Here is a 25,536-nt window from a genome sequence, read left to right as displayed (position 1 = left end):
AGTGTACTATTCAGACTTCTGAACACTGTGGTTTTTTAGAACCAGTAACCAAACACACCAGAGGAAAGCTCCTTTGCTTCAAGTTTACTATTTTGTTATCTCTAGCAAGACTCAGGAGATTCTGTGATTCAGCACAACTGTACTGAGGTCTCAACAGAAACCTTTGTAACTCCCCAAATATTTAAGCCACAGCTAGGTTAAGACTAAAAATAACTTTGTTGTCCTATAAGGCCTGTCTTCACAGTTACATAGTTTTAGCAATTTGCTTAAACTGATGCAACTGTTGTTGGCACTTAAGGGTAATGCACTGTTTGAATCAGATGCTTCTGTTCAGGTGAGGCAGGACTGTCTGTCTACACACAAGATGCCTGAAGAAATAAGCAAAGAGTGGGCCACTACTCACTAAATTCCTACTACTAATATTATATTTAACCATCTTGAATAAATATAGGTCACTAGATTCAACACTAATGTGATGACAAAATTATACAAATCTACTTCTCTTCCTGCAAGAAGACATGGGACTTACCTTGGGAAATGCGTTAAGATTTTGGATGGTTAAGTTTTACAGGACTTTGTCACAGCAATTTGCAGGCACATGGCTGAAAACGAAGGTCTGCCTAAAAAAGGCCTTTAAGTCAGCTCACAAAACACCAGCTGTCAGTACCTGCTAAGGGCTGGTCACCTACCTAGAGAGGAGAACTGAAAATAGAACCAGCTGATTTAATCTGGGTATCTCTAAATCTCCTAATGGAGAATGATGCCGTTCAAAGAGCTTGCCTCCTGAATACATCAAGGATAGGAGATATGCAAGTAAAACAGAATGAGATGAAAATTCTTTACCTGTAAGCATCCAGATAATTTTAAGGATCTACTGATTTACAGAGCACCCTGCAATAGGCACTACTTGCTCAAGTAAGTAGGTCTAGGAAAAAAAAAAAATATTTTCTCTCTTGCTTCTTACAGAAACAGAAAAGTGACTGAGAGGTGTTATCTCTGCAGCCCAGGTAATCATCATGACAGGCATAATGTTTTTGTTAGTGTCTCCTCTTCCTTACACTGATGAGGCCAGTTAAATATATCACTCTGAAAGCGCTCACCCTTAGCCACACTCATGACCACAAAACTTGTCAAAGTGCATTTTCTTAAATGGAGTGCTGCCATGTGGTTGTAGCAACCACACTTTTTGTAAGAGAAAACCTTATGTTGAATTGACAATTCGATTGACAGTTGAACCTCCTATTGAGTTCTGATGGGGGACAGCATTAATTAAGTTTTTTAAATGAAAAACCTCAGGTCCCTAACTCCAAGGTTAGATTATTTTTCTGAGGAAAGGCTGTGCAGAATATATAGACTATTTCACCGTCCACATAATATTGTATAGTGTTGTTCTTGCACTTCAGAATCACCTATTCTTAGCAATGTTATTCCTATATTTAAGGGCTAAGGTGTCTAATTTTTACATTTTACAAGACTTAAGTGCTGAGAGGCAGCTATAATGCAAATTTTGCTATGGCCAGTTTCATCTGAAGGAGCAGGTTTCATAGCATGTAGAAAGATTCTTGTCCTGAAGATGTGAGAAGCATGTAATACAGCAGGGCAAGTTACCTCTGAGTTTGCTGGATTACTTCGATTAGCCAAGATCTGCTCACATATATTGCAGAATAGCATATGTTGGTCTTGACATGAATGAATGGGCTTCCTATGTCTCCCTACAGTGATCCTTTACTGACCACCCAACTGTACCCTCAACAGCAAATACAGATACCTGACTTCTACAGCAAAGGCGTGTTGAGAGTCATCACTTGCAGGTTTTTTTCTGATTACCATTTTTGGTTTCTAAATCTGTAGGTTAATAGAGGAGGAATGTCACATTTAGAAACTTTCCTTGATTATTTTTTGTCAGACTGAAAATAAGCCAAGGAACCTGTTTTACTTAATGTCTGCATAAAAAGAGGCTTCTCAGAGTATTTAGGAAGATTTCAAGTCTGTAACATTGCTAGTTAGGGTAATACGCTCTCTAGACAAACTGAGTTATTGATTGTTGAGTTTCTGTAAATGGGATATCCAGCCTTCTCTCTAGACAAAGGAGAGAGATATTACTGCTTTCACACTCTTTTCACCTTAGCTGAGGAAATATCCAAACATGATATCAACTGGAAAAGAAAAAGAGGACTTGCAGTGTAACGTTTTTTTTCTTTCACCTCTGAGAAATGAAGAACATCTCTTTGCAGTTCCTTTTAGCTTCATTTAGCTACTCCTTTAATTTATCTGTGAACTTAGAGTGCATATTAGAGCCTGCCAGCCTGTCAGCTTTGGTAACGGCAGAGGGAAACAGCATGAAAAAGAAAACAAATGCTCCTGAAGGTTACTGTGAAAGAAATAGGAACATATACTTGTAACCTCTGAAATACAAGATGCCAGACAAAATACGCTCAGTAATCCCTGCAGGCAAGATCATCTATAAATGGCATCTTATGCTTTCTGAAGAGTAGCAGTTATGGTCATACATGAGGTCTTAGCTATAACTGTTGTCTCCTGCTTTATAACAGTATTTTTAACGGCTGTTGCAAAGCGTTCCCCTACTGACTCCGTTTCCATGTATATGTGTACGTACCAGTCACTTGTCTCACAAACAGTGAATTTACTTTTGAATAAGGCTTTAATATAAGGCATATGTTAATTTTCTATAAAGTTCCAAAGAGAGAACCTTGGACACCATCAGTTCAAAGTCTCCTGTGGAAAGGATTAGCCAAAGATTGGAAACTGCTCAATCTGAACGGAGGAAATCTATTTTCCAGGGCTTGTGATTCCTCAGGGCAGCTTTGCTTTCAGCTTCCCAGTATGCAGGGTCTGGGAAAGCTCCATGCATCGTGCACAGCCGCTTGTCTAGTTAGAACAAGGGTATGCGAGCTGTGTGCTGTCCCTTCTTTTGTGCTAAAGCAGTATTCGCTCCATCTGTTCTACAGGCCCAGTGTTGTGAAATAAATAACAATGATGGTCAGCTGTAATGTCTCTGGAGATGTTTACTATTAGTTATTAACTGTGATCAGTATATTGTGAAACAGTGATCTTCTAGGAGGCACAGGAACTAAAGATACAAGAATTATCTGCAGTTTGCTGTAGTGTCGTAGTGCCAGAACACAAGAAACTATTCTTCTGCACATCCATGTATTGCTTAGACACAAAGCCATATGTGTGCTTTAAAAATTTGCCTTTGCTTGTCATTTCTGAGTGCATTATCGCACGTGAAAAGACAATGAAATCTTTGCTGAGTCAGAATGTAGCTGAACAGCTGGGTCCCACCGCATCAGCAGTGATAAAATCTCTAGAGTGCTTTATTTTGTTATTAGGTCTGTGTTAGATTCAAGCCATAGCAAGGATGTGGTTTACTTTCTGTGCAATCAGAAATAAAACCACGCTGGATGTGACTTGTAGAGGACCACATGACCCACCAGTGAAAAACAGACACTTCTGGGGTGTAATGCAGGCTCTCTTTCATTTTTAGTCCCCAGTGAGAGCTTAAGACAGGAAACAAATGTAAATGTTGCAATTCTGCTTCAGGGTATGTGCGAGCGCTCATACATGTGTCTCTCATATGAAATGCTCCATTCTGAAAATTATGTATAACAGAGGCAGAGGGATTCTGCACAGCTATTTCTTTCTCTGAAACAAGGGGGTGGGGGGAGTACATCCCTGCAAGGGAGGCACCATCTTAGTGGCAACCTTGTCATCTCTGCAGGATTTCTTACTGATTTTCTTTCTTCCTAGCAGAGGACTGCTGAAATTGTCAGATACTATTTTTCATGGTCTCTTCAGTAGGGAATATAGTTTTTATCTGTTGGGAGACCACAAGGGAAAAAAATACATGTCTGTCTCATGCAATAAGTTGGCTGGAAAAAAAAATAGATGAGTGTTTATGAACACCCGTGCCTTTCCAAGCCATAGCCCTGAGGACAAGAAGAAGTGAGTAATCACACCTGTACTCCCTTCACATTAGCCAGGGGAACAACACACCCAAGTCTGGTCCGCACAAGCCAGAAGACACATTTTTTTCAGCCTCTTGAAATGCATTTTAAGATAGAAGTGCAAGTGTTTACCCTGCTTTGCTTGCCTCATTGCTTTTGTCACCTCTTCCATGCTTTCAGCCTGTGGTGTTTGCCAAAGTGAAAACAAGATTTCTTTGAAAATTTCCACAACTTGTGGTATCTCAGAGCTGGCAGAAGAAGGAATGGGAATGAGGATTGCTCCAATTTAATGCAGTTAAACATAAGTTGCTGAAGCCCCTTATAATTTGAAGCATGTCACATTAGTAAATCTGTACTACTTTTCTCCTCTGTTCTTTCTTGATGTAATGTGTTCTCTGCTGGATTGTGGTAAAAGCTAACAGTCTGTGTTACACATAATGTTGACAAAAGATACTGGTGAGTAGCACTGGGCTTATGCCAACACTGTATCTCCCTGCCCATTGATGCCAAGTACCACAACATCTAGGTCAGGGTGCCGAATCTCACCTGTAGTTACCTCTTCATTCCTTGGACACAATGTGTTTAGTTTATTATTTTTCTCTTCTTTCATCTCCTTTTCCCCCACCAAAATATACTTCAAAATTTAAGCTTTTTTTTTTTTTTTTTTTAATTATTCGTTTAGGCTCCTGCAATCTTCTAAATAACTTTTTCCTCACCAGGGAAACACTTTTCCTGCAGGTGAAACCCTTCTTTCATGCAGTGTTCCACAACGTATTGTGATAACTTCATGTATCTGCTTTCTCATCTGGCAGATTCTCTGCAATGCCCTTGACTCAGAGTGCCCTTGATCCCAACCTGCCAGAATTCCCATTTTCAGGCAGGTGTGTCTCTCTCAAATTACTGCTGGTGCTGCGCACTAACAGGTCATTTGGAAGTACAAATTGATCAGGCATCAATGCAGGACAACGTTTCTGCCTGATGTGAGACAACTTGCCACTGTGCTATGGCACATGGCCTTGTACCTGGCTCAAACGGTGTCCTGCCTCTGCTTACCTGCCCAGTGCACCTGTGGGATGTTGACCTTTGTGCATTGTGGCAATGCATGTGGTAGATTTCTTGGAAGAACAGCCTGTTACCGACCTTAGCCACCACCTGGGAAAAAGTCTTGGGAGAAGCACCAAGCCAGTGTCAGGATGTCATTTCCAGCCTGGCATTAGCCAACTGTTAACATGGTAAAAACCATGACAAGCCAGTTTCATCTCTTTATTCTTTTTCAATATTCAAACAGACAGCAACCCTGTGGCACACGGGCCTCACCTTGTTATATGAAATTTTGTACACACTGTATAAATTTGTCTTCATTGTCTTTTCAGTGCATGTGTCTTTTCATTTGCTTCAAAGTTGTTGCCAGCTGTATCAGACACAGGGAGTTCAGGAGAAGGCGCAGGAAGGTACAAAAAGCCCAGAGTAGGGTAGCGCTGCACCTCCCCAAACCAAAGCTGGGGAGGCAGCAGGGCAGGCATACCCTGCCAGGATGGACAGGCTGGGGAGTTGTGGCTGCAACACCAGCCTGGGAGCGTGGCACGCATGAACCTCTGCAAGTATGCATTCAGACAGAAATGGTGGGAGCAGAGAGCCTGAGAGCTGCTTCTTGGCAAAGAGCCTGGCACTTATCAGAGCACCCAGAAACAAATCAAGACAAAACAGATCCATCCCAACTTAATGACAGGATGCAATAAACAAGGCTTTCTTACCTGGAGTAGTCTTCCTCATCCTGTCTTCCCCAGCTTCTAGAGATGGGGCATCTTCTTGGAGTATTTGATTTAGATGCTTGACAGTGGGAGCATCATCCTTCTCCCCCATAGTCTCTTCTCTTGTAGTGTTCTTATCTTCTCTCTCTCCATTGGAGGACGCAAAGTGTCCTTGAGCTTGGGAAGTCCCAAATGCTGCTGCAGAAGATCCCTGTTGAATCTGGAAATTATTTCTGCATCTTAGTTTAAGAGGTGATAACCCTCCTGAAACCACGGAACAGAAGTCCTGCTGACAAGGAGCATTCATTGCTGACAGTCGCCTTGTGAGCCCAGATCAGAACCTGTACCCTGCACTGGCTCAGGTCACCAAGGTGTCCACATGAGCACCTGAGCAGATGCTCAGGTAATTGCATCATTCCTCAAATTCTCATAGAAGCCCATGTGTGGAAATGTTCTCCTCCCAAAACCAAACAGCTCCCATTCTCCTGCTTGGTAAGACTGCAGCGAGCTATGCTTGAGGAAAACTATCTTGTATTGGAAGAATGAAGACAATCATCAAGTTTGCAGGCTGCACTGTGAGCGGCTGTTGTTTTGTCCTTGGCCATGACTTTGGGCCACTTTGGGTTGATCAGGAGGTCAACATTTCTGTTTGTTAGGTATTACACTGCATTTCCAGATAGTCTTAATCCAAGTAACTCAGTAGAAGGTGAACAAAACTCCAATTCTGGTAAATTCATAGATGAGAGGGTACTCTAACTAAATCTACTTGAAAAAAAACCAAAGTGATATTCCCAAACCTCAGACCACCAACAACGGAAAAAAGGAGAAGCAGCAGCTATGGGCTAGACGACGAAGTACCAAATCGTGTGGTACCAGCTGCAGTTACACTGATGAAGGTCCAGCTTCAGACATCTGTGGAGAACTTTCTATCAGTAGAGTCACTTTGCACCAGCTCAGCATTGACATACTGCAATAGTGTTTTGAGGATATCAAGTACCCTATCCCTGTTATCTTTGTGGAACCACAGCCTAAACATTTTGACTTTGCAGAACTAAGGGCAAAGCATTTTACTCTACTTGATGCTCTAAATCCCCAGGCCCGCTAAGTATCACTCTCGGCCTGCCCCTGCACTCTGTAGAAAGGGACTGAGCACAGTAATTACCTAATTGCCCAACCGTGTGTCATTAGCTTACAGGGTAATTACAACAACTATTGTTAATTAATAGTATTCCTTGCTAGCTGAAAAACAGGTTCCAGGCAATCCTTTTATTGTTACCAAGGAAGAGTCTCTGAATTTCAGAGATCCTGAATTGATTTAATAGGCTTTGATACACATATTTTTGTGTAACAGACTATTAAAGATAGTATCACCCATCAGATGTCAAGCCTTGCCAAATGTACGTGCGCACAAGTATAAATGAGCTCTGCCTACGAAATGAAAATGTATACAGACAGCCTGACGGCAAAAAATTCAGAGATAAAAGCACAGCAAGCCTATTAATGTTGTGAGAGTTTATTCAGCTAAAAATTATTTATTTATGTAAAAAGACTTGAAGTCAATACTTTTCTCATGTATCTGACTATTACCTCAGATACACTTTCAAGAGGATCCCTGAAAGGAATTGTGTAACTATTTTTAGAACAGTAGCTTTGGACAAGCCACACATTGTTAGATGAAGTCTGGGAGAAAAATTTGAAGACATGGAGGCTGTGGACTCTCCCTTTTTCTTTACTGGTAGGAAAGCCACTGCCTGCCTTTGCTCAAGGTTCTGGCCCTCCCCAGAAGTTACACTACACTAGGAGGCACTGAAGGATCTGACCTTTACACAAGTAAACATACCTTTTACAGTTGATGGACTTTTTAGTAATGTATCTTTGTGTTCAAGATCTGAAACTAGTAAGCATTACTTATGTAAGAACAAATTATGTAGATAGTCTCCCCTGAAGTCCAAGGGGCATTTTTTCAGATCCACTATGAGGGCCCATCAATTAAATAATTTTTTCGGATCAAGGACTATAGTGAATTAAGATGAGGAGATGGTGAGTGTTCCAGATGCAGTTCATTTTCCCTCACCTCTAGGACTGCCATTTCTTAGTATGTCATTCCTTTTTCCCCTAGATCTTTTTTTTTTCTCTGTCATTTGCTTTTTTTTGCTCTGTACAGACATGGGAAAGGAGCTGCAGGTCCAGCACACAGCTGTTTGGCTGATGCTTACTCAACCTACAGAGAAAACTTATCAATTCATACTTTACTGGTCAGGTCTCACAAAACAAAGTAAAATTCTAGAAAAAAGCCCAAACAGAACATCACTCGGGCCACTTTCAGAGCAGGTAGGATATGGGAACCTTACCCAGCCTCTGCAACTCCTCATGGAACCGCCATGCATGTTACTGTCTCTGTTCTGCTCTTGGAGTTGTTCAGACTCCAGCAGCTCCCCCAACACCCGCCTCCACCCCTCCGCCCCGGCTGGAAGGTGAAAGGCCTTTTTGGCCTGGCAAAAGAGGTCAGTGCAGTTTGAGTGGTGTTTTTGAACAAGCATTATTCTTTTAAGAGCCATATTCCCCTCACATTTTATTTCCTTTGTGTTCTTTCCTCGGTCTTCTTTCCTTTGTTGGTTTTTTTTTTTATTTAGTGGAAAACGTTAGGGGGAAGTTTAGTATTGTTTTCACCTCCCATCAGATGATCGCTGCTGAGTTCTTTCTACCTCACGCAACTTCTCTGCAGTACGTCCTGGGGGCAACCCCCCGCCACTACAGCCTAACTCGCGCTCTCCCGCTGCCTTTGGCGGTACGTGCAGCCACGACGGGCAAGCCCGTGCCCCATTACAGCCCCTTCAAAACAAAGCCGCACTGCAGTCCCCGGGCGCATCCGCTCGCTAAAGAGCCGGCCCAGCGCAACGGCCCTTCCGGCGGGCCGCCTGCCCCGCAGCGCACCTGCTCCGGCCGCCAGGCACCCCCCCGCCCCCAGGCCGCCCACCGCAGTGCCCCGGCCCCTCAGCCTGCCCCGCTGTCCCGGCGTGCCCTGCGCGCCCGCCCAGTGCGGCGGCGGAAGCCGGAAGCGCAGCGGCGGAAGTAGGGCTCAGCTGGCGGGGGGGTGTCGCAGGTGAAGCTGGGAAGCGCGGAGCCATCTTGGTGCCCGCGCCGGGCAGAGACCCGCTGCTGCCGCCGCCGCGCCAGGACAGCGAACCGCCACCGGGCCGGGCACGGGGGGGCGTCCGCGCGCGGGGCCCCGCCGGCCATGGGCACCTAGAGCCGCGGGGTGCAACCGCGACGGGAGCGGTGGCGGCGGCGAGAAGGAGAAGGCTAAGGCTGCCCCCCGCCCCTACTCGCCGGCCACCAGAGCCGGGCTCTCCCTGCCTGCCGCCCCCATGAGGCCGGAGCCGCTGCCCGCCGCCCGCTGGCGCCGGTGACCAGCCGCCGAGAGGTCGCGCCGCCCCCGCCGCGGGCACCCTGGCCCCGCTGGGCCGTTTTTAAGCCTTGGCGAGCGGGAGGGAAGTTGTGTCCCCCGCCGCCCCTTCCCGCCCTCCCTCCGGTTCCTGCGCCGAGTGAGACAAGCACGACCCCGGAGCGCTGCCCCGCCGCAGCCCCCTGCTGTGCCCCGGCACCCCTGAACCAGCTGGCCCCGCCCCCGCCCCGGCCGGCGCCTGGGACCCCCGCCGTGCCCGGCAGCACCTGGCCCGCCCGGCGGCCCGCGGGGGCTGGCGGCCGCCCCGCCTCAAGTACAGCTCGTGGACATAAGCATTTTTTTAACTTTTTAAGGAACTTGGAGGGTTTTTTCCTTGTTATTGGTTGGTTGTTTTTTTTCCCTGCGATTTTTATGAGCTTCCCCTGCGTCGCTTTCCTGCTTCTCCCACCTCGGCCAGCACTGGCTCTCCGTTCCCGGCACTGTAGGATGGGGATCGAACCAAAACTGAGGCGTTAAGTCTCGCAGGAGCCCGCCAGGCCATCCACCTGTTAAAAAGTGAGCAGTGCTGTGCCTGCCTTTCTTCTTTTCCCCTCGCGTTGCCTGTCGGATGTGATGGAACTCATGTTCGCAGAGTGGGAGGACGGGGAGAGGTTCTCGTTTGAAGACTCGGATCGCTTTGAAGAAGACTCTCTTTGTTCCTTCATCTCTGAGGCAGAGAGCCTTTGCCAGAACTGGAGAGGATGGAGGAAGCAATCCGCTGGACCCAATTCTCCCACTGTCAAAATGAAAGGTGAGGTCGCCCAGCTTCATTGGGATGCTCCTGGGGGTCGTGGGGCAAGGGTGGTTGGCAGGCGAGGAGATCTTCAAGAGGACTGTCAAAGCTGGGAAGAGAAGATACCTGTGGGATCATCATTGGGATGATTTTTGACCCAAGTGAAACTGAAAACATACAGGGGGTCTTAAGTCAAAGCTGTCTTTTGGGGAGATTTCATGTGCATGTGCTCTGTAGTATTGTAGTGCTGCTTTTCTGAGGAGGGTTTGTGGGCTTGCTCTTGGGAATCTGGGAATGGTTTTCTATAAACAAACTACTGACTTGGCTGGGAATAGCTATACATAGGTGCCCACTTGCTCTGACTGCGATACACTAAGGTTTCATTGCGGTTTTTGTACCTGCTGTAAAATTCCTTGTGTAGAGGCATGCGAGCCATCATTGTATAGAGCAGTCTACTTTCCTTGCCTGTCTCTTTACAGTTCTCTTTTTTTTCAAGTAAATCAGCAAACTTACTTGTGCAGTAGTACAGCAAGAGGGCCTTAAGGCTGTCACAAAGAAGTCGGCAAAACCACAGTGTGCCTGCTTCAAGAGTTGTTGTATTTCCTTTCTTTTGATAGTAATTTATTTTTAATAGTAGACAGGAAAACAGATAATATTAGCAATTAAAAATTATTTAAAATTACCACATAGCTACTAAATCTTTGCTTGATTATTGTGTTGTGTTTTTTTCTAAAGTGAAACGTAATTTCTCTTTTATCTTGATGCATCTTGACCCTAGAATTTAGGTGGAATTTACAGCAAGCAGAACCAGATATAGAGTTAGCAGAAATTACACAAGCCCTTTCTACTTCCTTTTATCTTCTTTCTTTTCTTTCAGCCCAGTGTCAGTACTTTTCCTGTTATTGCTGACCTTTGTGACCATCACCTGCCTTATATATGTTTCCCTATCTGGAACTGCAAAACTTCGTTCTCTTCTGAATGTTGGCCTTATGTGAACAGAGAATGTAATTTATATTGAGTCGTGCTGAAATCTGGCCATGGTATGCTGTTACAGCATATATATTTATATATATATATGTATGAGATAGATGTTCACTTGTCACTGGATTAGGACCAGAAAGTACACTTTCCATTAACCACAGGCTTTCTGGAGCAGCTCAAGTTTTAAATCTTTAATATGTTTGAGAACTGTCCCTAGTCCCAGGTATGTAACTACCTGTGTCTCCTGAGTAGTCAAGATTAGAGTTGAGAGTAGGATGGAAACTTTAAAAAAACCTAACCCTAAACAAGAGGGAGAGAGAAATGCTGAATACATGTCCAAGTTGGATAGCTCTCTTGGATCCTGCTGCCGGGACACATTTGTTTTGGTATGGAACAATCTACTGGTGTAAAGACGGGGAATAGTGTTGGCGTTGTGTTTTTTGAAGCTGTGAATCCAGTGATGCAGAAATAAGCATCGGGCACAGGGCCAATCATAAACTTCATGTTTTGCTTTAAGACTTGTTGCATATGTGTTGTGGCTTAACCCTAGCCACCAATTAAAGCACCACACTGCTGCTCACTCAGTTCCCCCCCTGCCCCAGGGGAGAGAATCAGAAGAGTAAAAGCATCAAAACTCATGGGTTGAGATAAAGACAGTTTAATAAGTAAAGCAAAAGCCATGTAGACAAACAAAATTAACCAAGGAATTCATTCTCTACTTCCCATCACAGGCAGGTGTTCAGCCATCTCCAGGGAAGTGAGGCTCCATCACCATTAACAGTTACGTGTCCCCCGCTTCCTCCTCCTTCCCCCAGCTTTATACGCTGAGCATGTCATATGGTATGGGCTATTCCTTGGGTCGGCTGGGGTCCACTGTCCAGGCTGTGTCGCTTCCCAGCTCCCAGTGCAGCCCCAGCCTGCGAGGAGCCCAAGAGGCCTTGGCTCTGTGGAAGCAGTGCTCAGCAATAGCCACAACATCCCTGTGTTACCAACACTGCTTTCAGCACAAATCCAAAGCATAGCTTGTGCTAGCTACTATGAAGAAAAATAACTCTGTCCCAGGAAAAAACAGCACAATATGTTAACTTGCTGGATAGGGGCTGAAGTTTTGAAAATGTGAAAAGAAAGACAACTCTAGTTTGGCAGAGGTGTATGAAACCGGTTTGTTCAGATCTACAAGTCAGACTGATGTTTGAAAAGGTGATAGCTCTTGCTCAACTTCTGAGATGCTTTTAGCCGACTGTTCTCCACTGTATGATTGTGTGTTTTTCTGGGTCTTGGCCTAGTTCCTTCAGCTCTCTTGACCAATTTAAAAACAAGCATCAATTGCGTGCTCTGCTGTCATCCACTTGTTGCATTAAAATGAAAAATCACTTAAGTAGATTGCATGTATTTGCAGTCCTCAGTGTCTTTTGTGACATGAGAAACACAACAGCTAATGTTAATGCTGTGATACTTGTAATTATTTACACCATATTGAGATACGGCTGTTCCGTGTTCTGCGGACCTGCATAGGCAAGGGTTGTATTGCTTGTTCTTGGTTTGCATTTTTTAGGTTTTATCTGTTGAGAGACTTAGTTCCTTTGTACAAAAGTTTTACTTCAACAAGACAGACATTGTGATAGGGTACCCTTGCCTGCTTTAAGGCCTTTGCTAGCAATTCCCAGGCTCTGGCCAGAGTTATTTTGAGAAGTATGTGAACATGGATTTGCTGCCTAAATAATTATTTATCCACTCTACGAAGTCACATATGATATTACCAACATGGAACACTTGCAGGTATTTAGTGCACACAGTGTGTTGCCAGCAAGTCTGGTCTGATGAGGGATCTGTCATCATCTGGGATCTCCTTGGATTTAAGAACTCCTGTACCAATTTAATGATTTTTTAACACTTCTTTTTGACAGTGTTTTTGTAGTCAGAAAAAACAGTTTGTATTGAGAACTTGCTGGGTCCTGAGGCTGTCAGTTGCAGTGAGTCTTCTAAAATGTGATCATTCTGAATTGAGCTGTGTGGTTTTGTTTCCACAGTTTACCCATTTTGCAGTGGTTTGTGATGTGTTTGTGTATGTAAACAAAAAATGGGGTAGACACTGAGTTCTTAAGTGTTAAATGCTAAGGGAAAGCAAGAAGAACTGTATTCTGTTAGCCTTGTTGTCCAGTTTGGAGCTCAGCCTGTATTTTGATTTGGAATGAGCCAGACAAGTTATGTAATAGAAAGGATTTCCAGCGTTTTCAGTTGTTTTCACTTTGTCCTTGTGAGCGTCCAGTTCTTCATTAATTAGTTCAAAGAGAATTCCCCTGAGACTGATGGAAGTGCTGTTGGCTGGGGAGTCCTCTTAAACAAACTACCCGCATGCACTCTGGGTATGGCTTGCTTTCTTCTTGCACCTTTTTATAGTAGTCTTGGGTATTTTTAATATTATGATTGTTCTTACTGTGAATTTAACAATAAGATTTGGGGTAGCTTGTTGCAGATACATACAGTATTCACTGCAGAGAGTCGCCACAAAGTTGAGTTGACTTATGTGTCAGTCAACCCACCAGCTTGCTAGAAAGATGACTGAGTTTCTCTAATACAATCCTTGGAATGGAATTCTTTATGAAATCTGGTATCTTGAGTAGTTGTCTCAGAAAAACAGGACTGTAACTGGTTAATTTTCCCTCATCTAATTTTCACTATGGTAAAGTCCTCTTACAGTCCTTGTATATGACTGTCTAGAAAGGAGTTTTCTCTTTAAATGTAAAATTGCTAATGTGCAGGAGGAATGCATTGTGTCTGCTTTATGGATGCCCTTAGATCTTGAAACTGCTCTCAGTCTCCACTGATTCACCTGTTCTGAAATCTCAGAGTAAACTTCAGCAAAGCATGTCAATTTTGGGAATACCAAGAGTCCTCTTAGAATTTTGAACATTTATTTTAGGAATGACTTGTTCTCTTGTTAGACTGCCATGATTGCTTGTTTTTACCCCTTGGTTTTTTCATTTTTAATGAGGTAGTGCTTGTAACTTATAATTGCCAGTATTAGAATTAATTGCATTGATTAGAAGCTTTCAGCAGTACTAGGCAGATGGGGTCTTCAGCTCTGAAGTTAAGGTGAATGGATGTTTTGATGAACAATGTCCATGCAGTGTATTCAGAACCGTCTGGTTCCCTGAGTCTGTTTGTGGCTCCAACTCAATTTCTTCCATATCAAATTATGTTCCACCAATTTGTTACCTTTCTACCAGTAAATGAATGTACCCATTTGCCTTTTCTCTGCTTTTCTGGACAGTATTTTCTTTCCCAGAAACCATTATAAAAGCCGTTGTGATAGTCTCATTTATCTTCTCACTTTTTAAAGCAGTTGTATTTTTCATTGGTAATTGAAATAAGTCTAGTGTTTCTGCAAATGTTTTGTTATCCATTGTCTTCACATAAGGATTTTTGTGACAGAGGTCTTAAGAGTACACTCATTATCTCTCCAAACCCACTGGTGGCTTTGTTTCTTCTTGAAAGCTTCTAAGCTCTTTCCCACCCTTATTCCTTTCTATTTCACAGTTTCTGAAGTATAAATGTTTAGCAAACACTTAAGAAGTTGCCATAAATACTGTAGGATTGCTAAATGGTGTGTTCGCAGTATTTTTGCTCAGTTTGTATTCATTCATTCACACCAGCTTCCACTGGAAGCGTGCTGATGAGTTGTGTTGAAACTATTCTCAACAGGCAGCTAGTGAAAAAGCTGGATTATTTTTTTCTTTCCTTTGCTGTGAGTTTGAACCATTGTAGACCGTATTGCAAGCCTCCCTCAGACTTAACTAAGGATTGATGCAGGCAGTGATCATCTAGAAAACGTTCTCATTATCCAGCCCCAGAGAGTTTATGTTCTTCCAAACTGTTAGGAGTGCCCACAACGTTAAGTTCTGGGCACAATGCCTCAAAAAGACAAGCTGTAAGAGAGGGAGTCACTGGCAGACAATCAACAGAGGCTGAGCTGAGGATATGATGGGTTTAGAGAGACAACCTGATCAAACTCTGAGCAGTGTCTACACTGGTAAAATGCAAGTGACTGAGTTTCATTAATTTATACAGACAAAGAATAAATGGCTTTGCAACACTTCATCCTCAGGATTGCCAGTAACTAATAAAGTTAACACTTGCTCAAGCAGTAATTGCAGAAAACAGCAGGAGAAATGTCTCTTTCAAATTCATACTGTGCTCTTCAGACTCTTGTTCTTTTCAGAGAAGAATGTTGGTGTCATCCAAAGTGTGTCTGCTCCTTGAGCCTGGTGAAGCTGGAGCTGAAGACTTGCCGTGGTTTGCTGCCATTTTGCTACTATTACTGTGTGTTATAAAGTTACTACTGATTTTCCCCGCCCCCCCCCCGTGTTATTTGTGAGGTAGCTTATGTAATCAACTCACACTTCTGGGAGGTACAAGTGTATTAAGTCTTGTTTGTTGTGGTTTTTTTTAAATTTAGTACAACATGATAAATCTGTTTTAGCCCAAATATATTTTGAAATATCCAAGTTCACTAATAATCTTAAAACACAAAACAGTAACAGTTGAGCAAAAGTATTGTATAGCTCCCTAATGAGTTTCTGAGATCAGATGCCTGAAAGGTAAAGGTGAAGTGGAGGCTTAGCTGCTAGCAGAAAATAAGTTTCTTTACATTTTCTCACCCTAGTAAATGAATTGCACCTGCTTTGTACTCTCTTCCATAGTGGTTGATGTTGACTTGCTGTGTAGCAGAGGCAAAAGCTCAAGCTGAGGAAGGGGCTGGCTGGGTTGTAATACAAAGGTGCAAAGGGGACATTGATTCATTAGAGTTGAAGACACCACAGAGAAGTTCCAGAGACAGTAATGTATCAAGACTGACTGGCATCATTAAATGCACTGCTTCAGGGCTGGGGTGCAGATTTCAGAAGCTGTCTAGAAGTTTCTACTAAACACAAAGGTGGTTTCAAAATGCAGTAATACCTCTGTCTTTTGGAAGGATGACATGTTGAATGACTCTCGCACATTTGTCTCTTCATTTGCATTTTCCTGTGCCTCTCTGAGACAATTGAATGTGTGTAGCCTGTCTTCAGAAATGGGTACTGGAGAAACCACATAAGGAAGCTATCAGGAGAAGATGCTTTTTTCCTACTGAGATTTTAAATGGCCAATCCAGTTTTAACTCTCTTGTGGTCTTATGGCCGTTTCCTTTCGAAGCTTCTCTTCCCCTCACAAGAAGTCTTGCACATTCTTTCCCTATTTTAATGCCTCATCTTTCTACTGGGAAATGTCACATTTTCTCCTGTCTCATCTTTCTACTTACCTTTCTTCCTGGCTTCCATGGATTTTTCTTTTTGTGTATGTTTTCTCCTTCCTTTCACCTTGAGGAGATCCCTGTGTTGCTGAATGACCAGAGATCACAGATGCTCTATTTGCATTTCAGGCTGATAGAAGCTACAGGGGTTCCTCTTCTCTGTGTCACAGTTACAGCATGTTTACTTTTGGAGAAGCAAGGATAAAGATTCAAGTTTGATCCTAGACTCAGGATTGTTCTCTCCCTTTGCCTCCTATCCCTTTATTTATCTCCCTCCATTTCTTTTCTTTTCTTTTTTTTTTTTTTAACCTGTTCTTCATCGCTAAAAAGTGGGGTTTATTTTTATCTATTTTTCATCTGTAGGTAGTTAGGTCTGTCCTAAGGTAAAGCCAAAATGAAGAGAAAACATCTTGGGATTTCTCTCAAGCTACACTTCAGATTTGAAGTGTGTGGTTATCTGGGCAAATGTAATTCTACAGTGAAATGCAAGTGTCTTTCTCTGGTTGAGTATTTTACTCAGAATAACATATGTTAAAACAGCTTTTTCTTTTCATGCTTAAGAGTTTTTTTTCATGCTTACAAGTACTTCTTATATCACTACTTTGAATGCTAGCACCAAAGGTTGTTTCTTTGTTAATGTACTTGAATATCTCTATGATCTGGTGCTATATGCAGGGAGAGCAGGCAGGAGACTAATGTGGTGTGTCTTACAGCTGCCACAGAGGGCCTTGTGTTTTGAGCTGTCCCCCCTCTGCGTACCTGGGGTCACTCAACAGTGAAGCAGTGGGCAATGAAGCTGGAAAAAAAATAATTCCTGCAGCTTCTGGAGTGTTGCTGATAAAGGCGAGGAGCAAAAGAGATCAGATTTTTTTTTTTCCGGATAGATTATAAAACATGTAGCAGATTATGTAGTTTCTGCCCTGTTGATAACCCTGGAAGCTTAAAATTAGATTTAAAATTAAAGCTTAGTTACTCTCAAGATGCATCTTTGTTTCTGGGCAGATTACTCAATTTCAGAACCTGCATTTTTTGAGTCTGCTTTTTGCTAATGTCCTACAACATAAACGCATTTCTGCGACTCTTCACTTGACCATTAGAGGTTTTTTTTGCAAGCTGCTGAGTTCAGAAAGTCATGGGAAGTTTCAAGAAGCCAAGGCAGGTCTGTTCAAGAGGCAGAGGTGTCCTCCTTGCTTCATGAATTGCATTGGGCTGTTGTCAGTTCCGTGTTCCACTTGATCTGGTTTGATGTTGCTTGTAGTCCTAGTATGGCGGCATGCTCTGTAAGTTTGAAGAGCCATCAGTTAAATGTGATTTAATGTTCAAGTTTACAACTTTGGAGTCTCTGTTCAGTTTGAGGAACAGCAACAAAGCCATAGCATCACCTATATGCAGGAAAATAGCACCTTTGGTACAGTCTGTGTTTCTTTGAGGGAGCAGAAGCAGGCATCAGTGATATGAACAGCATCTTTTATGCTGGTTATAAAACTGGGAGCAGAAAGCATCCCCCCTTAATTGTCTAGCATCCTAGTTAATACACAGTACTTTACTCCAGAGGAAGAAAGGAATGTATAGCTTCAAAGGATGTTTCACATACTTTAATAAATTTTGGAGTAAATGTTCGGCTGTTTAGAACATCTCTAATTAGTTTGGCTTTTTTGTTTGTGTTATATTTTTAAGGAACATTTCCAGAGTCCAAACCAGTTTATTCTTTAGAATAATGACTTTTAAAGTGCAAGAATATCTTTAAGGTTTCATTGCTCTTTTTAGACTAATAACTTTCTGTCACCTGTCTAATTGTAAGACTGTAAAGCAGTTATAAGAGTAATTTAAAATAGTGTTATGGCTACAAGTTATTTTTTCAACTTCATTTTAATGCACTTTATCTGCATTAATCTCTTTCCTCCCTCCTTCTGTTCTGTGACACCCTTTCAAACCTTTCAAATATAAAATTCATAGCACATATGTATGAACTAGCTAAAATATTAGGCCTAGATTTTTTTTTTTTAAGATTAAAGAACTATGATGCATAACATACTAAATATTTAAAATACTAGTCTAATTTCAAAATACCATATCACACATTCCTAAGTTACCTCCTCTGAAGCTGTGTAGTCTTGAGCAGCAAGTACAGGGTTACCAACTAGAAGCTTCTCATACTTTTCATAATTTGTGTCTTTTGATGCATTCTTTCTTCTTGGTTTCTTTGCCTGTAGGATGGCAGTAAAATTCTAGCAAGGCTGTGGATAGTTGTGTAGCATTTTAAACAGAAAATAGTGAAAGTGATGTCTCTGAGCACACTTTGTGATGGTGCTTTAAATGTTATGGACAAGGCATGTGGAAACTGCCGTTTTGTTTATGTTTGGTTCATCTATGTTTGTTTTCATACAGCTGGAAATGTACTATCTTTGAAAAGAACAAAACAAAGGAGCCCTGTCAAGCTGTGATATACCTATGACTTAAAATCTTCTGGAATTGCGTATTTTGAGAAAAATGATGCTGTGAAAAGTATGCGGTTGTAATGAAATATTGTTGCTATTTCGAATCATGATCAATGTTTCTAGATCACTGCAACAAAAACCTAAGAAAGGAGAAAAGGTCAGTACTTACCAGTATCAATTAGGAGAAGGCTGAACATGTTTAAGATTTATACAACTGGAAAATCTGTGTATTGATTTTTCTTTATTTACCTAAATCTCTGCAAATTACTGAAAAAATTTGGAAGTTAAGACATCTTCTTCTCAGTAGAATAGGGAAGTCTGAAAAGATTGCAGAAGTAGCATCTTTAAACAAATTCTCAACGTCCTCATATGGCTGCTGCTAGCAGGGGACCTGAGTGTGATTTCTTGATGCTGCAGTGACTTTTATGCCTTTCTTCTGTCTGCTAGGTTTAGTTTGTGTCCATGAGACACACTGTAGAGCTTTCAACTTCTTTTTCATATGGGATAAGAATTGACGTATAAAAGAAAGGGATAAAGGACTAGGATGGAGGGAGGAAGAAAAAAAAAATCTGTCCTCAGAAGAAATCCTGTCCCTTTGTGGGAGGAAAGCTGGATGCTAGAGGGGAGAATAGACTTCAGGGAATGAAAAAGAGGAAGGACAGAGACCCAAAGCAGTATAGAAAAAGTAGCCCAGACTTTTTACTAAGATATAAATAGGTAGTGTGATAAGAGAAATACTACCTAGAATTTGTATGCAAGCAATGAGAGTCTTTACTCTCAGACTACTCTCAGCAATGAGAGTCTGGAAGGCATCCAGCTGTACTTTTTCCTTCCAAATTAAGATACTTGTGAGGTGACCCATTGAAGCTAGTGGGCAGGTGTACATCTGGGCCACCAATTCTGGCTTCCTCCTCTGTTCAGAAAAATGAAGAATTTTAGTGGATAATCATTGTTCTTTGCCATTCAGAAATACTGGTAAACACGAGTAATTTATTGGCAGAGATCTGAAAATCAAAACACCAATGTTTTAAAACCCAATTAGTATGGTTCTTTGTTTTTTCTCCAGATAAACTAGTGGAAAAAGTTAATGGCAGCTTTTTGAGTTCATTAGGCTTGAGATTGCTAAAGATGCTGCTTTGAACATGTCCTCCCAGCCAGAACTAAAGAAAAAGTGAGGCAGCCTTAAAGTGAGTGTAGTCAAGCTACCATCTGGACTCTTTTTTTTCGATAGATTCATTAAAACAATGCCTACGTGCAGCCAAGCCATTCTTAATGGCATCTCATCAATGTATGTGACAGAACAAGATTCTTCTTTGAAGTACAGAAAAAAATTGCTGAATTTGTGAGTATTGAGTATTGTATGACCTCATGGAATCTGTCTGTGTCTTGTTTTTGGTCTTTGTAAAGCTTCAGGTTGACTGTTCTGCGTATATGCTCGTGTTTGCCTGGCTTTGTGTATCATAAATTGTGATTCTCAACACTTACCCTTTAGTCCTTTTCTTTTAAATATCCCTATACTGGAATTCTTACCTGGTAGATCTGCGTCTGTCTCATCCTGTGGAGAGTGTACCAACACAAATCCTTATTAATCTGTGTAATTGAACTGCTTGAATGCCCAAGTTTCATGCTTTTAGGAAACACTGATTGCTGATGTAAAAATTATTGGTGTTTGACATTTAAGCTTCATGGTAGTCCTGCTTGTGGGTTAGTATGTAATTAACAGGTGTACAAATGAAATGACTTCACAAAGTATTAGATTCTCAGAAGAAGCTGTCTATAGGTTGTCTTTTAGTGATTCTCTTGAGCTGTTTACAGTTCCTGCTGTATATTGCATGTAATTGCATTTTCTACCTCATATTTAGGTCAATAAATGCTGAGATGGGAGAAAAAGGGAAATGCAGCTGTAAACTTATTTACCAGAGCTCTAGGTGAAAGTATCTATAACTTACACCTGCATGTAACTTTCATGCGTGGCTTGAAGAGAAGGTGATGTGACACAGAGAAGTTAGTTGTATTTGACCCGCCCGAAATGCCTTTGGAAGTTTTCACTGACTGATTGCATATAAAGCAGCAGTGCGTGGGGTCAGCTAAGCTGCTTATCCTTCTCAAGGACAGGGAGTTAGTTTCCCCTAGCTAGTTATGAGCAGCATTTCAAGACTTCTGTGGACATTTTCAGAAGATGGTTGGCTTTGCTTCAGTCTTGTGGTGGAGAGATCTCAGGAGGTATTATGCATTTGCCTAAGCAAATTCATGCAATGGGCTGTAGTTGATCAGTGCCTCACAGTTTTCCAGTGCTACTTTTGTTATTATTTTTGTGCACTGAAAGTGATAGGCACGCTTGTAATTTAACTCCTTCTCTCTAAACATTCTGTAGCTGCCTGCTTCATATATTCCTTGGTACCCCCATTTTGTCTCCCCCCTTTTGTTCTCTCTATAGGTGATGCGAGGGAAGTGGGAAAGAATTTCTCTCTTGTTAGAGGAGGAATCTTCTCCAACCATAGGATACTAAGAAATGATCAGATGGGTGCCTTACTTGGAGTGAGAGGAGATGTAATAGCTGCGGGGTGAGAGCTTGAGGAGGGCTAGGGATGCCGGCTCTGGAAGCCTGTCCCCCGTAACTGTCCCAGTTCAGGCTGGTGGGGACTGCTGTGCTGCGCCTTTGAACAGCGGTGGGAAAGCTAGAACTGAAGGACATTGCTGAGTGGGCTCTGTAACCTCCCAGAAGCCATAGACCTAGGGTTAGATTTGGGGAGGTTTTTACAAAACTAAAGGAGATAAAAAAGAAGAGTCAGGTAAGATTTTTTTCAAAAGCATTTAGATATCTTACTTCATTTGACTCCTGTCTATGAAACAGATTTTTAAACCTCTAATGGTTTCCCGTTTGTGGTATTAAGAGGTGGTATCTTCGTTTAGTTCCTGACAGATATTTAATTAATTTTTTTTTACCCTAGAGGTGAGAGTGCCTCATTCTTGATCTGTTCTTTTCAGACAATAACTTTCCCATCAGCCCCAGAATAATTGCCCTGATCTCATTCTGATATGCTCAGTAATGCAGCTCTTCAGTCTTTGCCAGTGCATTTGTTTAGAGGCCAAGTGATACTGCTCTGGGATTTAGACACAGGCAAAAAGCTGGTTAGAGATTAATTTTGCATGTAATACTCAAGGATGGATACTAATGGTAGAGAGCAGCTCATTCAGGAGTAGAGGCTCCATGGTGTTTTGTGTGACTTCCTCTTGGCGTCTGAAAACACACCAGTACTTCTTGATAGAGATTGAGCCTCAGCTGTGATGCAGTCTGACTTTTCGATGATTGTTTATGTTCCATTGTCTATATTCAGAAAAATATCTTGTCCCTCTTGGTCTTTATAGTTTGTTTTCTTTTTTTGTTGTAGCCTACTGGAGATAATTTTGAATTTTCAGCTTTTAGAATACCTTTTGTGGGGCAGAAGTAGGAGTAACTGGTGGTATGAGCCTTGCTTCTAGGGAAGGGGAGCTGTTTGGTGCCTGTGCTCTGAGTACACCATCCCGATTATGCAGTATGCTTTCTGCACGGGGTGAGGGAGCGACGAGTAACAGTGCAGGGGAAATTACTTGCCTGAAGCTGATCTGCTTCATCAGCTGTAGAGTTATTCTGAATGCAAGCTGCCCATTTTGTCACGAAACCTTGGCCAGCACTGGCATGAATACAATGTTCTGTAGCACTGTCTGCCTTGCTTTACAAAAATCTGCTGTTCATTTTAGGATTTCTAACAGCTGTCGATTGCTTGCCCAGGCTGCTCTTTTTTTGAAATCAATTCCTTTTTTTTTAGGGAAGGAAATGGAAGGGTGTTTGGATTAAGAATTTTCTTGTCTGAAATAACAGGAGGTTTTCATGTTGTGGATGCTGTATTGCCTGCCTAATGCTGGTATTACGGTTGTGGGATCTCCGTCATGTTGGAGTGGGCGAGAGTTTAGAAAAGAGCTTACCGACATTTTGCTCTTGAGATGCAGAGCTTATGAAGAGACAAATAGATCTCATCAGCATAAGGCATCAGCATAACATCGAATACTTCAGTTTCATTGGCACAGCCCTGTGCAGAAGATTTTCACAGTTACTGCATAGGAGAAGCAGTAGAATTAAATGGAAAATACACCTTTCTGATCTGGATTTGACTTGTGTGTGGAGAGGTTCTGACATTTGTTCAGAGCAGATGTTTTCTGTAGGTAGTTGTACATGCTTGCAACAGAATCTTATGTGAACCATGAGGCAGAACTTAAGTGACCAGGATCTTGGGAATTAAGAGTTTAGTGACGGAGGAATGAGCTGATGTTTTTGTTCTGGAGTCACGAAACCAAATAATGAATTTTGGTTTAATCTTTATTTCCCTCCCCCATCAAACATCTCTTTGGTTACCAAATATAACTTGTAGCTTTCCACCTTCACCTTGTCCTGATGTTCTGAAGACTTGATTCAAGTGTTCTTGGTTTTTCTAGAGATCTGGTGTCTAATGTTGTAAGAGTGTTGTAGCTATGACGTTTTAAGGATGTAAGGAAGACAAATCTGAAAGGAAAGAAGGGAAACCTGTTCTTCAGCCAGCTGACCTTCGGAGTGCAGAAAAAGTTTTCACATGTGCAGCTCTTCTGTCTACTAATTGCAGAGGACCTTTGAGGCATGATTATACAGCTGGTTGTCTGCTTAACAATTAAAGTTTACTTGGGCATATTGAAACTCTTTAGTCATGTTTACCAGTGGTGAAAGGAGGAATAACGTGATGGGGTGGTTATTTTCCTTATCAACATCTTATGATGCTCTGGAAAGAGGATTCCTTCAGATATTTTGCTTTTTGAAAGCGTTCCTGCTGACATACGAAACTGCAGACAAAGCTGGGAGGAGTAGAAGCAAGAAGCTGCTCCAAGAAACTGTATTGAGAAGTTTGCCTCCATCTTTACGTACATTGTAGCCTCTTGCCATGAGGAGCTGTTTTTTGCCACATTTTTGAAAAAATCCTGTAGCAGAAAGCATTGGCCTTTTTCTTCCCACATAGGTCTGCTCAGCAGTACCAAGCACCCTAGATTTCCCCTGGTAATGCCAGTACTACGTTATTTGGTTAAATTGTAATTTCTCCCTATTGATTAAGTTGTGACATGAGTAACAGTATCCCCACTGGCTGTTGTTGCAGCAGGATTATGGTAGACACTGATACTTTGTGGTATGAAATAATGTTTCTGCATCATTTTGTGGAAGTTTCCAAAACAAAATTGTGTTTGGATTGTCTGGCAAGGTGATCTGAGTAGCTGATCTGGCAGTCCTTGTGTGGCTCGGGGTCTCATCTGGTGTGGCATGGGGGCTAGAAGGTCTGATTCTCAGGGAAGAAGCCTCATGGAGAGAGTGTGGGAGGAAAACCCAACCATTTCCTCACAAATCTCTGGAAATTCAGGGAAAGTAAATACTGCATTTATCAGTGTGCGCCATGCAGGCTAACATGAGAGTCCCTACTATTCATCTGGGTCTGCTTGATTGTTTTAGCTTTAAAAGGAGGGGCACGGGGAACTAGAGCACCGCAGAGAAAGCCTTTCTGAAGTTGCATCATGACTGCTTTGTACAGCATTAGAAGGTTTTGCTACTGGTAGAAGGTTTTTGCTAACAGGAAGAAATGACGAATTACTGTAAGGAAGGTTGAGACATGGCTGTGGGATTTTTGGCAACTCTTACTGATCTAAAGTCTTAGTGGGTTAGGACTCTTGGACCTTACACACAGGTGCTGCATTTTCTAAGTTTTAGTTCTCAGATCAATTATTGCTTAGCATTATAAAGCCTCACCAGTTTTCTTTATGTAGGGCTTTTTGGTGCCTCAAGGAATCTTGTGGAAGTGTCACCAGGAGTTGGCATAATACTTGATGACTTTATGATTAAAAAGGTGTAGCTTTAAAAATAATACTACAAAGGTGAAATACTTTTTATCTCAGTGTAATATTGAAACAGCAAGAGTTGAGCTGAGTATGTGGGATCCCTCCTCTGTTAGGTGCTCAGATTCTCTAACAAAAATTGTGTTGGGATGCAGTCTCCATGCTTGATGTTAGCAAGATTGTGATGCCATTTCTCCACAGGTGAGCAAAGTTAAGTCAGCTGGGTTTTGGTTGTTTTTTTAACTCTGTATGCATGCAAAGAGTGAGTGTAGGAAACCACCATGAAATGGGTTTGTCAGAAATGTTTTTTTAAAGTAATTCAGATGACCTGAAGGGGAACTGCAAGCCTTAACAGGTTTAATTTAAAATTACTGACACTTGAAAAAGACCAGCCCACTCATCCACTCCAAATCCACAATGTGATTTAGTATTGTATTCTGCAAATCTACAGGGCTTGTGTGCAAATAAAATATGAGGGGTTTTTTGTTGTTGTTATTTTGATGTATTTTAAGGTCTGTCTTATAGAGGAAACTAATTCTTGCTTCCTAAAATGTCTTGAAGGCAGAAGTCATGGTGTCAGGATATGTTTATGCAGTCAGCCAAATAATATACTTCTCCCTTTTGAAGGCAAATGTAAATACAGCAACAAAAAGATAGTCTGAGCCATGAAATATTTTGACTTACATGTATGAGCTGTTTGTGATGTAGCGTTAAGCAATTTTCAGAAATCAAATTGAGCTGAAATTTGACTCTGTACTATGGCTTTTGCTGTAGATGACGGAGACTTTGGTGGTGAATTGGACACCCTCCTGTGATAAAACAAACCTTTTTGGACTGGATTGAAGAAAAAAAAAAAGCCATTCTTAAAACATTGTGATGGTTGTAACAGAATTTGTGTAGTAACCGTTGCTGCAGTTTGTCAGTTAAGCGTGAGGTTTCTGGACCATAATCTGCCCATCTGGATTTTTATTTTTAACAGTTTTTGGCTATGAATCTCATCAGTCTTATCCAGTAAATGCTAATGAAAAAGTTCTGTTGCTTATT

At 41.9% G+C, this 25,536-nt stretch overlaps 1 protein-coding gene across 5 annotated transcripts in view; it reads left to right on the top strand.

Annotated features, from left to right (window-relative positions):
- Positions 1-8,816: 8,816 nt before the first annotated feature.
- ZSWIM8 (zinc finger SWIM-type containing 8) overlaps positions 8,817-25,536 on the top strand; it is a 63,201-nt gene continuing 46,481 nt past the window's right edge. For 4 of the 5 annotated variants that reach the window (XM_055793799.1, XM_055793797.1, XM_055793798.1 and 1 more), the window contains exon 1: positions 8,818-9,915. In XM_055793799.1, the coding sequence (XP_055649774.1) occupies positions 9,738-9,915 (178 nt within the window). In that variant the 5' untranslated portion in view covers positions 8,818-9,737. Of the gene's footprint in view, positions 9,916-25,536 lie in introns of all 5 variants that reach the window. The other variant, XM_027789897.2, reaches the window with a different exon arrangement.

The sequence above is a fragment of the Falco peregrinus genome, chromosome 1, assembly GCF_023634155.1.
Source record: "Falco peregrinus isolate bFalPer1 chromosome 1, bFalPer1.pri, whole genome shotgun sequence".
Taxonomy (NCBI): Eukaryota; Metazoa; Chordata; class Aves; order Falconiformes; family Falconidae; genus Falco; species Falco peregrinus.
This window is presented reverse-complemented; position numbering and strand designations above follow the sequence as displayed.